Source organism: Notolabrus celidotus, chromosome 24 (genome assembly GCF_009762535.1).
Source record: "Notolabrus celidotus isolate fNotCel1 chromosome 24, fNotCel1.pri, whole genome shotgun sequence".
NCBI classification, from domain to species: domain Eukaryota; kingdom Metazoa; phylum Chordata; class Actinopteri; order Labriformes; family Labridae; genus Notolabrus; species Notolabrus celidotus.
This window is the reverse complement of record NC_048295.1, coordinates 8,128,485-8,141,438: the sequence shown is the minus strand read 5'-3', so window position 1 is coordinate 8,141,438 and position 12,954 is coordinate 8,128,485. Positions and strand designations below refer to the sequence as shown.

The 12,954-nt window shown below is 40.0% G+C and overlaps 1 protein-coding gene across 8 annotated transcripts in view; it reads left to right on the top strand.

The window, feature by feature from the left end:
* The first annotated feature begins 6,571 nt into the window (after positions 1-6,571).
* The window catches only part of LOC117808080 (histone deacetylase 4-like), a 55,883-nt gene continuing 49,500 nt past the window's right edge, over positions 6,572-12,954 (top strand). The window contains exons 1-2 of one of the 8 annotated variants that reach the window (XM_034677545.1): positions 6,572-6,792; positions 11,723-12,073. In XM_034677545.1, the coding sequence (XP_034533436.1) occupies positions 12,052-12,073 (22 nt within the window). In that variant the 5' untranslated portion in view covers positions 6,572-6,792; positions 11,723-12,051. Of the gene's footprint in view, positions 7,002-10,724; positions 10,902-11,722; positions 12,074-12,954 lie in introns of those variants that run through there. The other 7 variants (XM_034677547.1, XM_034677542.1, XM_034677543.1 and 4 more) reach the window with 7 other exon arrangements.

Here is a 12,954-nt window from a genome sequence, read left to right as displayed (position 1 = left end):
CGCCTTTTTAATTTTTTGTACAACTACAAATCCCATCCAACTCCTCTGACTCTCGTCTACCTGCCTACTTCCGGGATGGGCGGAGCTTCAGAGCAATTAAAGGCCCGCACACCTGGGGACAATCAAGGTAATTGGCAACATGTTGAAGCACCATCAATTATTTATTAAATTGCTATATCAAATTTAGTATCTGTTCTTGTCAGTTAACATCAATATATCTGGCTTTACAGATGTTTTAATTGATAATTCCCCTTTGTTTGATTTGAATTATGGTCTAGTATCTCATCTCTCTTTCCTGGTCTATCCTAAGAGAAGAAGTATTCTTCCAACCCCAAAATATTCCTCCACTTTCCCCTCTAAATACACCACAGTAAAGTGTTCCTAGTCATACATTTGTAAGCAGATGTCTCTGTCAGAGTTGGATCATGCTGCATTTCCTTCTTGTAAGCTCAGAAATCTTTCTCTTTTATTCCCTTGGTGACTAACACTCAGTGTCTTCCCCTTTAGTGAGTATAAATGCAGACCTCAGACACTTATAAATCATCATCTGCTTCACCACTGAACAGGTGTAGTATTACAAAACTAAATGTACACATCTGTTATGGCTTAAGTGACAGTTATGCAATGCATTGTGGGATTTTTAACAGTGATTAGTGCATACTTTTATTGCCTTTTAATTTATTTATTATTATATACAATAAAAATGCCCAAATTAGGAGTAGAAGCCCATGTTTCTATTTCTTAAACCTTGAATGAAGTGTTCTTGATCAGATTTGTTAGCTAAGTAAACCGCTGCTAGCTCTGTGTATGTTGAGCTTCACCTTTGACCTCCATGTACACTGAGAATAAGATAACAAATCTGTCTTTATGAGCTCTCATTCATGGGTATAATGAGGCTGCAAAAACCACAGGATTCACATTAGACGCACAGCAGCACTCTGTTTTCAAAGCAGCTCTCCTCTCCTCCTATATCTTTCCATCAAAAGTTCCCCAGCCAGAGATATTTTATGAACACTTAACACAGTTTGTCTACTTCAGGTTTTGGGGGTTTTATGTCTCCTGCTATATGCAGCTGGCAGAGCTCAGGGACTGCATGCCCGAAGAAGTTTTACAGGCTGCCCGAGCCCGCCATTCCAAGCCTCCACTGGAAAAATACTACCGATGTGGTGAGATGTGGAAAGATCAGGGTGAGCGTTAGTTAGAGGTGCTCAATCTGCAGCAGGAGAGAGATTTACAACTCGAGTTATGAGGACCTGTTGACCTTTGACACGGGGGAAGTTAGACAGTTGAGTTATGATGATAGTTGTTTCACCATCCAGCTCTTCTTTATGTAGCTTCAAAGCCTCTAACATTGTCAGATTTATTAGAGTATCAATGAAACTTTTGGGCACTTTTACTACAGATGGAGGCAGCTTAGCTCTGAAGGATGAGGCTGATTCTGATCCAAGAGCTGATATTTGTCTTTATGATTAAATTAACCCATTTTCATACCAAAACATGACACTGAATTTCCACAAAAAGCCTCTCAAACTGAAGTCAGACTGTCATGGGACACACAGGCTCCATTAAAAGTCAGACTTTGAGAATTCATTGAGGCTTAGCAGCTCCTTAGGGCTGAGAAATAAAACACGTAAAACGGCCACATGAAGAAAAGATTGACAGCATGAATTAAACAAGAATGGCAAGTCATACTATATGCTTACATATATATGTGTGTGTAGGTTTGATCCAAGCCAGTATAGCATTGACATTATGAACAGTCTGTGGTCAGAACAGGAGTGACAGGAAATACCACGCATGAAGGATCAGAAGCCGGTTTGACCTCAGAAAACATGTGATTCAGTCTCCTGAGCGATCAGAGGATCCAATAAAGCATTAATCATGGGTTTATAAGAAATTTTGTCACCTCTTTGATGTATTTAGTTTGAATTTTTTGGGGTGTTATAAGGACATCTTGCTTGAGAGTTAACTCACAGGAAGTTTGGACTAGCTAGTTTGTGGTCATTGGCCAATTGTGTGTGCACAGATCAAAATAACATTATCATATCGTGTGCATAAGTTGTTTTCTGGTTAAAAAAGTACGTTTATATTTCCACATTTTTGGGGGGTCAAGGAATGATGCTTTCGAGTGCAGCAGCAGGCCGTAGGATTGTTCAGTGCTTCTGTGTTTATCCTCTTCCTCAGTACTCTGCAGTTTTGGTTTTGTCTCCATCCTTTCATTCTGACTATTTTTACCCAGACACACTGGAACAGCACTTTGGGTGGGCTTCTCTCTTCCGTCATCAGGACAGCAGAGACCAGGAGCGAGCCGTCATAACAACATTTCCCGGTTTATCACTTTGGCAAGCTGGTTTGTGTCTGAAAAGCAGGACACTCTGGGGTGCTGTTACTTTATAGGCACACACACATGGAAATACACACTTTGCCTGAGCACCTTTAAACACACACACACCGACGGTATCATTAATAAGGCCTGGGAGCTGTTGCTGTGTGAGAGGTAATTACTCCATGCAGCTCGGTGAGGCTTTGATGGAAAGTTTTAGACTAACTGGCTCGACTGTAAGAAGTCTTGACTCTGCTTCTTTTTAACAAGAACTCTTTATGGCGACGTTTGCTCTCTTTTCTCTCCTAAATGCTTCACTTTCATGGCATCCTGGGAAGATTTGAAGTTTCATTTTCACTTAAAACAACACAACATACAAGATAAATACACAGTTACATTAAAGCATTGATACACATGCTGTCAGTTTCCCTCTGAGATGTCCAGAAGCGTTTTCTTTCTTGCTGGCGCAGCAAAGCTTCTTTATGACGCTGAGGTCTGCCTGCTTTGTCTGCACGCTGCGTCTGACTCATGTGGGACCGCGTTGGGTGAGATGACGGCTTCCCTTCTCAAACCACTAACAGCCAGTTGTGTGTTCACTGCAAGAGGTCTGGTCCACAGCCCGTGTGTGATGTGTCTGCTGTGGTAGCAGAGCGGTAGTTTGCGCAGGCCGAACTCACTCGCCTGTGGACTTTCCAGCCTGACTGCATTGCTGCTCCTTTTTCCAGCTGCTGGCCAAAAAACATGAAGTATTTTTGAACCATCATCACTCAGGATCTGTGCTTTTAAGCCAAAGCCATGTAAGGTACTTTGGTAGACATCCCTTTGAAGGCATAGTGTTTCAAATAAGAGGAAGCCACCTGTACTGGGAACTGAAATAAAGAGGTGGTGGTTCCTCCCTTGGATGCAAAATAGCATATAGTTTAAAGCAATATATTAGCAAAGTTTGGGGCCAAATGCCTTCACAACATATGACAAGTCTGAGCTAAACTAGTGTGATACCACACCAAACAAAAAATGGCACGCAAAATTAAATGCAAACACTGTGCACAATAGTTCACCAAGTATCAGCATGTTTTCCATGGATGGAGACTCATGTTGTTTGTTAATCAGTCTGTATTGTCAGTTTTCTGTCTTCACACACACTGACTGTAAACTGTGTTGAACATGCATGATAGCGAATGCAGTGTTTGTCCAGCTTGTAATCAGAAGGATTAAACAGGGAAGCCCTTCCTCTCAGGTATCAGACCTCTCTTATGTTTGTATTCATATGCTAAAATATATTAAAGAGGTCTGCAGTCATACAGGGTTTAAGACTAAGGAGCTTACTCAAGCACAACATCAGAGATGCCTCCAAGACCGACTGTCTTACGTAACCGGAGCTCTTCCACACAAATTATAATCCTCTGTTGCTATGGAAACGGCAGTCCCGACGGGCCTCCCCCTGTACTCCAAAAGAGGAGCGACCTCGATTAATAAATTCAGCTCAAAGCTGGGACCAAGTTAGAAATAATAAAAAAGGGACTCTTGACAGTAATAAAAGTGGTGATAGTGAGGGAAGGTCAGGGCTTTAGCAAGTTTTAAGTACCGGCTGTGCTCAAGTGCCCTTGAGACAGATGAGGGATTGCTCATGGACTTAGACTCCTGAAGAGGGAAAGTGGAAAGATGGCGTTTGTTTCAAAGAGAATAGACAACGATGAACTATGTGAGCATTTAAGGTAAAGAGTGATGTCCATCAGGGCTAACCAAGCCTACTTCTGTCTCTCTACAGAACATGGTCTCAATGTAGTCTCAGTGATGTCATGGTGGATGGTTTCTGAAGAAGCATAATGAAGGCCAAATATTGTGGCAGCCATATTGGAAATGCTGACTCATCCTAACTTTCTAGAAAGGTCGAGTTTAGGCCGTGTTCTCGACACCTGGAAAACAACCAGTGCAACCACCTGTCAGTCAAATCCGTCAAACTCTTAGCCGTAACAATCAAAAAGAAGGGGTTATAAAAAAGTTGAACCCCATACACTGCTACCAACAAAGATATGAGCTACTGGGACCAAAAGTATTTAATGTACAAAGCTTTAAAGCTGTTAAACCCTGCTGTAAAAAATAACGTTTTATTATAGGGGTCTATGGGGATTTTGTGTTTCTTGGAGCCAGCCTCTAGTGGACACTTGGGGAACTGCATTTTTTTTAAATAAAGCCAAAGGATAACTTTTGAAAACAGAGCTCAAGTCTTACATTATAAATAGTTATCTGGTTACATAATAATGATAACTTGCTAACTTCTTGCTACTAATGTAGGGTAAATGTTATAATTGTTATATTATAACATGTGATAAAGGACACACAATCCACTCTAAAGGGGAATGGTTAAAAAGTAAACTTTACCCCAAATATAACTATTGTAACAGTATCCTCTTCTCTACAGTCTGAAGTGTTGAATAATTTAGTTTAGATTAACTCTGTTGGAGCAAAAAGGGTGGTCTGTACGTGAACAGGGTTTATTAGACAGCCTTTGGGGTACATTATACAGGAAACTACTGTCTGAAAATATTAAAATGGAGTTAATATATTCACTTCACTATAACTTATGTAATGTAAAAACTTAATCCCTTATCTAATGTAATTCTCAAAGATGTCTGTCCTTGGCTAAATAGCACCCTTACACAAACTTTGGCACTAAAGAAGTGAAGTCATTTATCAAACACTTCTTCTCTTGTTGGGCTGATCCGGTCCTCTCAGACCCAGAATCAAATCCTTCCAAAATTTGCCTTTAAACCTTATTTAGCTGTCAGAAGAGCTGGGGGTTGTGAGAGGAGCCAGTGAGAGCAGCACTGTGTAGTCTACCTGCACATGGAGAATAATAGCAGTGTCATTGCCTGCAGATGTAGACTATGAAGAAGCTGGTTAGCATATTACAGTAATCAAGTAGGCTAAACCAGGCGATGGTGTCGCAGCTAAGCCTGTGGGCGGCTGCTGAGGCACAAAATCAAATATACAGTAATGGAAATAAAAGCATATTGGATCAGGGAAAGCAGTGGGGAAGGAGTTTCATGTTGCACGGGGCATGAATTGGATAAAAACATTTGTTTCATTTTGCTGCTGCTGGTTATGGAAAGTGTTGAATAATGGAAGGTGGGTTGGTAATGATGAATGAAAAAGATTTCAGGCGGCAAATTGCTTTCTATCATTACAGCACAGACGCTGTTATGACACAAAATGCAATGCTATCAGAGGAAGCAGTGGTATATTTTGCTGGAATGCTACAGAAAAATCACAGAAGTACAATACATGCAAATGATAGGCATTAATAAAGTATCTCTCTCCATTTTTATGGATTTGCATATGCTTAACCTACTGTATACTGTTTATTTCCTTACTCATGCTTGTGTTATTTCTATTTATTGTCTTCATTGTGATTTGTTGAAGCACCTCTGTCTTGAAAGGTGCTGACAGAGCCTTTACCATCGCCACCCCAACTCCCTGGAACTCCCTAACCCTTCACCCATCTGCAACTCTGACTCAGTTCACTCATTTAGACCTACCTGTTCAAAAAAAGCATACAACACATGAATCTACTCTCTCCCCAGCTCTGTCTTCTTTATTTCATTTCTTTGCACTCTATGTAAAGCGTCAATTATTATTATTATTATTATTATTATTATTATTTTTATTATTATTATTATTATTTTGATCAAACCTTTTATTTATTTATTTATTTTTAAATGTCAAATAGTGTACAGTGTAATCACATATGCAGTAGCAAGTAAGTACAATGGATAAGCAGCCACACAAAAATTGAAGTTTGGGTATTCATACATAAATGTACACACACATAAAATAAAATAAATACATGAATAAATGAAATAAAATAACAAAAATTGAAATAAATAAAAAACAACCCCAGAACAAAACTGCTATCAATTCTTATTATTATGTAATTAAATGTATTATTATTATGTACTGATGAAATATACAATATGACCACCACAAATAAAAAAAACACTAAATAAGACTTTATGTTAAAATTTCTCTGCTGTCAGAAATATTTCCACCTGCTGCAAATTTGGAAATATGTGCAAATGAATGCATCAAAAATTGTGCACTTACAAAATATTGAGTGTGTCTTTACTGAAGTAAATGTCTGCTTCTAATGCAGGACACGCCCAGAGACTTTTCCCGTATAACTTTCCACCTTCCCATATATTTCCACACATAACTCTCAGTGTACAAGCAGATGATCACATTTTCATCAGGCTATAAGCCCGCCCCTGTAAAGTAAGGGGCGCTCCATGTGACGCTGTGGCTGTAACAAAAATCCAGTATGGCGGAATCTGTCAGGAGATGAATTTCTTCGTCCCCCCTTCGTCCCCCCTCCCTTCTGCTGAGAAAAACCCCAGAGTGTAACATGGGAGAGGAATAAACGCCTTGCGGGACACATGTTGGGACTCCTGGCTTCCTCCTGGCCCGTGTAGGTGAGCTGCTGGTGCGTTTGTGTGCTCGCTGGATGAATGTGTAGCCGAGCTGCGCCGCTTTGATGTTGATATTCAGGCAGGGATGCGATGCACAGACAGGATTCATCAAAACAATGTCCGGCTGAAGTTTCAGCTCCGCTCCGCTTCGGATTCGGCTTCCCGGTTTCATTTTCACGGCTGCTCTTGATCCTGTGTGATATCTACACCTGGTAGGAGTGATTGGACATCTTAAAACATTGTATCTGCACATTTCCACTCGGTTTGTTACACTGTAGCGGGCGGGAAGTGTGTAGGCACTAAGGAGGGAGGGGGGAATGGACAGGCGATGTTTATTATGCCGATTGTTGCTGTGCTATTTATAGTGCACACCGAGCCTTAGGCTTTAACGCCATAAACATAGTGCAAACACGACTCTTTCGAGGTGTAGTCGTGTTGTTTGGGAGGGAATATGCGTGAAATGAAGGTACAGGCCTGTGTGAGTGTGTGTTTGAGTGTGTGTGTGAATGGTTCGGGATGGGCGGTGGTAATTCTCTGCATGCGTCAATCTTTTTTTTGTGAATGGGGGCGTACGGGTTGTTGGAGCTGTTAAAGCAACATCTAAAAGCTGCACATTATGGCTGCTTTAACCCTCCTGATATGTCCAATTGACTCTTTTTAAAGTCTGTTTAAGGGAATATATGCCTTCCAAACCTGCTAAATGCAGCATAGAAATCTGGGCAGCATGTGACAGAAGGGGTGTCGTGTTAATTTATCAACATGACTTCATAAAAAAATAATAAATCCAAATTTAAACTAAAATAAACACAAATCTATGTCATATTTATATTTAGGGCTTTCCAATATAAATTAAAACAAGTTTTAACATTCATTTTAATGAAAAAAGAGTGAGTTATCCTCATTGAGGATATTATTTTTATTATTATTTTAATAATTATTATTTGAATCATTGCTTTAACATCTATTTTTCTTATTTAATTATTGATTTATCTATTTATTTCTTGTATTCATCTTATTTTTAACTTTTCTTTCCACTATTACTGCTTTTATTAATTTTACTGTATTGATTTTATGTTATTTATAATCATGCCTTTTATAATTTCACCATTGCTGTTGTTTTCTGTGTCTGTGTCTCACTTTTATATGTGCTGCATGTTTATATGTATGAAAGGTGCTATATCAATAAAGTTGAGTTGAGATGAACCATGATCTGTGAGAATTAAAGAACACCAATGAACCAAATCTTGATATAAATTGTTAGTAATGGAGTTAAAAAATTAGATTTAAAAAAAAGTATTTGGATTTTTTGGGGTTCTTACACTTTTGGATGATTGAATACGCCCCTGGTCAAATTGACCCAGGATTATTATTGCTGTTCCAGAGAAATGAACATAACAGGAGGGTTAAAGTGTCCTAATGCGGGCTAAACACTCTGTTAGAGGAAGTGTTAGTGAGAAAATTGTGTTTTATTGGTTGGATATGTGAGGGAGTTTCAGTTTCAGGGTGAAGCTAACTGAATGTACCAACCTTTTTATGACAAGCATTAACAGCAGCTATATCTCCTTGAATAAATTATGCAAATGCACTATATGATGCAGTTTCTCAAACAAAAACAGTATGTCTTTTGTAAATGGTGGTTTGAATGTCCACTTAGAGCTTACACTAACATTATCCAGGTCTGTGTGTTTATTATTCCCTCAGTTTGAGCTCCAGGGCTTGTCTCCCCAAATCTGTCACCCTGCATCAAACAAGCTCTTTTTAGGGACAATGGCTGAGGACACACACACACACACACACATGAATACCCCTCCCGAGACCGCCGAGATGCCCTGGGAGAATGGTGTTGCATGAAGCCCCCTGGAGTGTCAGCTACTCCCCATGACACACACGTCCATGGTTCAATCCCCCGTTCCTCCTCCTTCACCCCTCCTTGCTGTGCTTTTTTCATCACAAAGCACAAGTGTGTGCGCACTGTGCAGTGACCGACTTTTTTTGGGGGGCAATTTGTCCTGCGGCTGCACTGTCTGGCCCTCTTGTCTTGAGACCCAGCCCCCCCTTGTTGCACACACACACACACACACACACATGCACACACACACTCATCCTGCTTCAGAGGACCTCTGAGACCTCTGCCAACACACACAAGGGCGTCAACATGCACGCTACCCCCATGCCTCCTCCATCAATGTAGCCCCCCGCCAACTGCCCACCTCGCCCTTGGGCACTTTTACCCCTTATATCTGTGGTGGTAAAGTCGACTGGATGCTCTGGGCACGAGCCGTGATTACATCTGACACCCCTGCTCCAGGCTCTAGGAATTCAGGCTACTATCTGAAAACAAAGAAAAGCGCAATCGTCTCTTTCTAGAAAGAAAAAGAAACATAAAAATTGATTTAATTACTCCCTAAAGACCACGTTACACCAAAGTTAGCAAAAAAATTAAAACAATCTGTCCTGAAACTCTACATGTTTGTCACACTATTGGAACAGTTCCATCTGTTTTCATATTAAAAATAATACATCACACTTTCTTCATATTCACCATATTTCCTCTCTATCTTTGAGCGCCCAAGTCAAAAAGAAACTTTGTCTGGGACAAGCAATTTGTTGCCTGACTGGTTTTCAGCTTCTCGCAGAGTAAGCTCGAGGTCGAACTTGAGGTTGTATTGAGTTTTTAGACTTTTATCTTGGATCTGCATTGCAGCTGAATTTTACATAACAAAAAAATATAATGTCTATAGAGCTGGGCTTCTTTAGTTGAAAATGCGCCAGAAATTTTATGTCTTAGAAAAGTCCATAAAAACTTAAAATTTGGAGACGCAGCAGATATGTCCCATAAAAGTTTTTGATTGCTGATTCTGCCTTTCAGTATTGTACCAAGTTTGGTGTTGCCAATTTAACTGTGTAGGTTTTTTATTCCCCTAAAAAAAATGCCAAATTTGGAAACCAAGTTAAAAACCGATAAGGATTCAAGATTTAAGGTAAAACCTATTTTCATTGTTCACCCAATTTCCAAAACATCGTTCATTCTATAACCCAGTTACGACCTAACATAGTGAGACAAAAGAGGGACACTTGCAGGGACTAGCAAACCAGACTAAACACGAGATGAATCAAAAGTTAATCCGAATACAAAACAAAACTAAACCCTAATCCCTCCCAATGACATCCGAGAATTTAATAAGCAGGCCACACCTTTTACTCCAACCAGGAACTGCCTTTCCCAACAGCTCGGTGACTCCAAAACAAAGAAGTATTGATTGTTATAACAGGAATGACTGTCTAGTTTAACATTCAGACTGTGTTAGATTAAATCCATGTGGTCATCACACTGGTAAACAGAAGCGCAGATGATCCTTGGTGAGACCATGACGAATCAGCCTGCCATGTTTGTCAGAAGGTCTAATTCTCCTTATTGGACGTCAAACTGATTCAACTTATTGCTAATGGCTGCTTGGGGTTCCACAAGTTGTTTACTCTCATTGTGGCTTTCTTTTTAATGCTAAATAAATTGATAGAGATGAGTAGCAAATAGAAAATGATGAGTCATAGAAGCCCCTTTTGTTATCCTAATAATCCTCGTTTGCAGGCCCAGATATTCATAATTTAAATATAATTGCTTTCACAGACATAAAACTGTCGAGAGATCTTTTAACGGTGATAGATGACCAAACTGAGAAGGCTGTGTACTGAAAACAGAAAACAACAGTTACCGCTGAAAGATCAATACTATAAATAACTGGAAAATGAGCTTTGTGTGTGTGAGGCAATAATAGCTGTCCTGATACAGATTCCCATCCTTCAACTGACTGAGAGATCAGTGCTCTCTTTGTTACAAACAGCCAACTCTAACCTTTCAACAAGTTCACCAGGCGGCCATTTTTTAGCATCACAAACATGATTTGAACAAGTTACATGTTGTACAGTCTGAAGTTACCTCACCACCTTTTAAAAATAAATTGATGACTCATTAGCTTAAACTTTACAGCAGCTTTAGCATTTAATCACTTCCTAGCTAACATTACCATTTTATAATATACATTGTACATTAGGAAAAACATACATTTTCATTCCAACTGTCAAGAAAGCTAACTTTTAGATGCTACCTAACAGTAAGTAACATTAACTAGCTGAAAGCAATGTTAGCTAGGTACTGTAATGCTAACATTAAATGTTGCACTGTCACTGTCTGTTTCTAATGGGTCATCAAATTTCTTCTTCCTACCTAAAATTCTTAGCTAACCATCGATATAGCTTGCTAAAGGTGCCATTTTTAAGCTAAATACTCTGTTAACAAGCTGAAAATGTTAGCTAGGTGTTGTTGTAATGTTAGCATTACATTTCATGGTCTGTCAAATATGTTCTTTCAACTTCAAATTAGGGTAAAATTATCTTGCAAAGGGTGATATTTGTTAGCTAAATACTATGTTAACAAGCTAAGGGCGACATTAGTTAGACATTTGTTGAAAGCTAACATTAATGGTTTCAAACTTTGCAACAGCAGCTGATGTTAGCATTCAATCCTTTTCTAGCTAACATAGCAGTATGATGAGACTTCATGTACACCAGGAAAAACGAAAAACCCAAGCTAGCTGAGCTAAATTTGATATAAACAGCTATGCTAGCAAGCTAAATATTATGTTAACTAGCTGGATATTGGTTGAAGGCCAACTTTAGCTATTGCAAATTCTCATTTAGTACCTAACAGGTTTGAAATGTGTCTCAATCTCCCTCCAGATATTGACTACTCAAATGTTTGGCTTTTTCACCTTTATTGATAGGACAGCTGAAAAGAGACAGGAAACATGGGAGTCAGAGAGAGGGGGGAGACATGCAGCAAATAGTCGACCGGCCGAGAGTCGAACTGCCTAAACCTCTAGACCAGCAGCGCCCCCAAAAAATGTATGACATCTTTCTTTGTCGTTTCTGATAGGTTGGTACCAGAGCTGGAGAGCGAGCCGCCGCTCTGATTGGAGCAGCCCAATCGAAAGCCTCATGGGGATTGGATGCTGCAGCTGGCCGTTTGCTTCCTGCTTCCACCACTGAGGAGGATTCTTGAGGGAGCGTTGGACCAGCCTGAAAACACACGGACACACGAAATCATACACAGACACATGAGCTTAGACACCCACAGTTTGGCTCTGTTCCCCTGACTGCACCCTGCACATCAAACCAGCAGAAAACACACACATCTGTTCTGCATTCGACACACCGAGCCAGGTCCTCACCTGCCTGGGCTGCCACCTGACTGCGCTGTCAGCGATGACATCACACAGCCACCAAGGTAAGATCTACGTCAGTAGTTTCACACTAATTGTTAGCCTTCTCTAACTTTTGTTGTTATTGTTTTGTGATAATAACACAGGAAGGATAAAAGCACAATATTGACATTGTTTGGGGGGATGTTTTTTTACTTACTGCAGCTTTTCTCTTGCATTTTGGAAATTGTTCCTGTGTTTAAAAGCTACACGAGTGCATCAAAAAGTCACCTTTTCATCCAAACTTTCATCTAAACTTTTTGTATAGATTCGCCCTCCTTCAGCTGGCAAATTGCATGCCACATGCTTCAAAGCAGCCGCTCCTTCCTCTGTTTAAGACTCCATCCACAGCCCTCTCTGCATGAAAAAGCCTCCAAAATCTTCCAAGATTTGCTTTCCAATGCACTTTAAATGCCAAGTGAAGCTTTTAAATCCTTCCTATATGTTGCACTAATATGGAAGTTATAGAAAGGAGCCCAAAGTTTTTTTAAGTCTGCCTCAAGTGCTCAAATACCAGCACTGGAGAATTATAACAAATGAGCTAAAGTGCTGTAAATACACAGAAGTTTCTCTGCTTAGGAAATAACAAGAACCTTTCTGCATGTAGGAGAGAGACATTGAGGGAAAGTGTCTGTATCCTCCACATTGATGCATGTGAACATTTGATTTTGAGCACAGACAGATAGCAGCCCTCTGAAAGGCAGTAAAACATTTTAATCTCGTCTTATGGCTGTTAATTGGCTTGATGCAATATGAATGAGCTCCAGAGAGCGAGAGGAAAAGTCCATAACTCGGGCTCATTAAGAGAGTCGACTTCCCTCTTTGACACCTAATCACACTCACTTTAGAGGCTTCGGTTTGTGTTCGAGCGGCCTGATGAATTATTCCGAAAGCTGCTGCTGGCAGA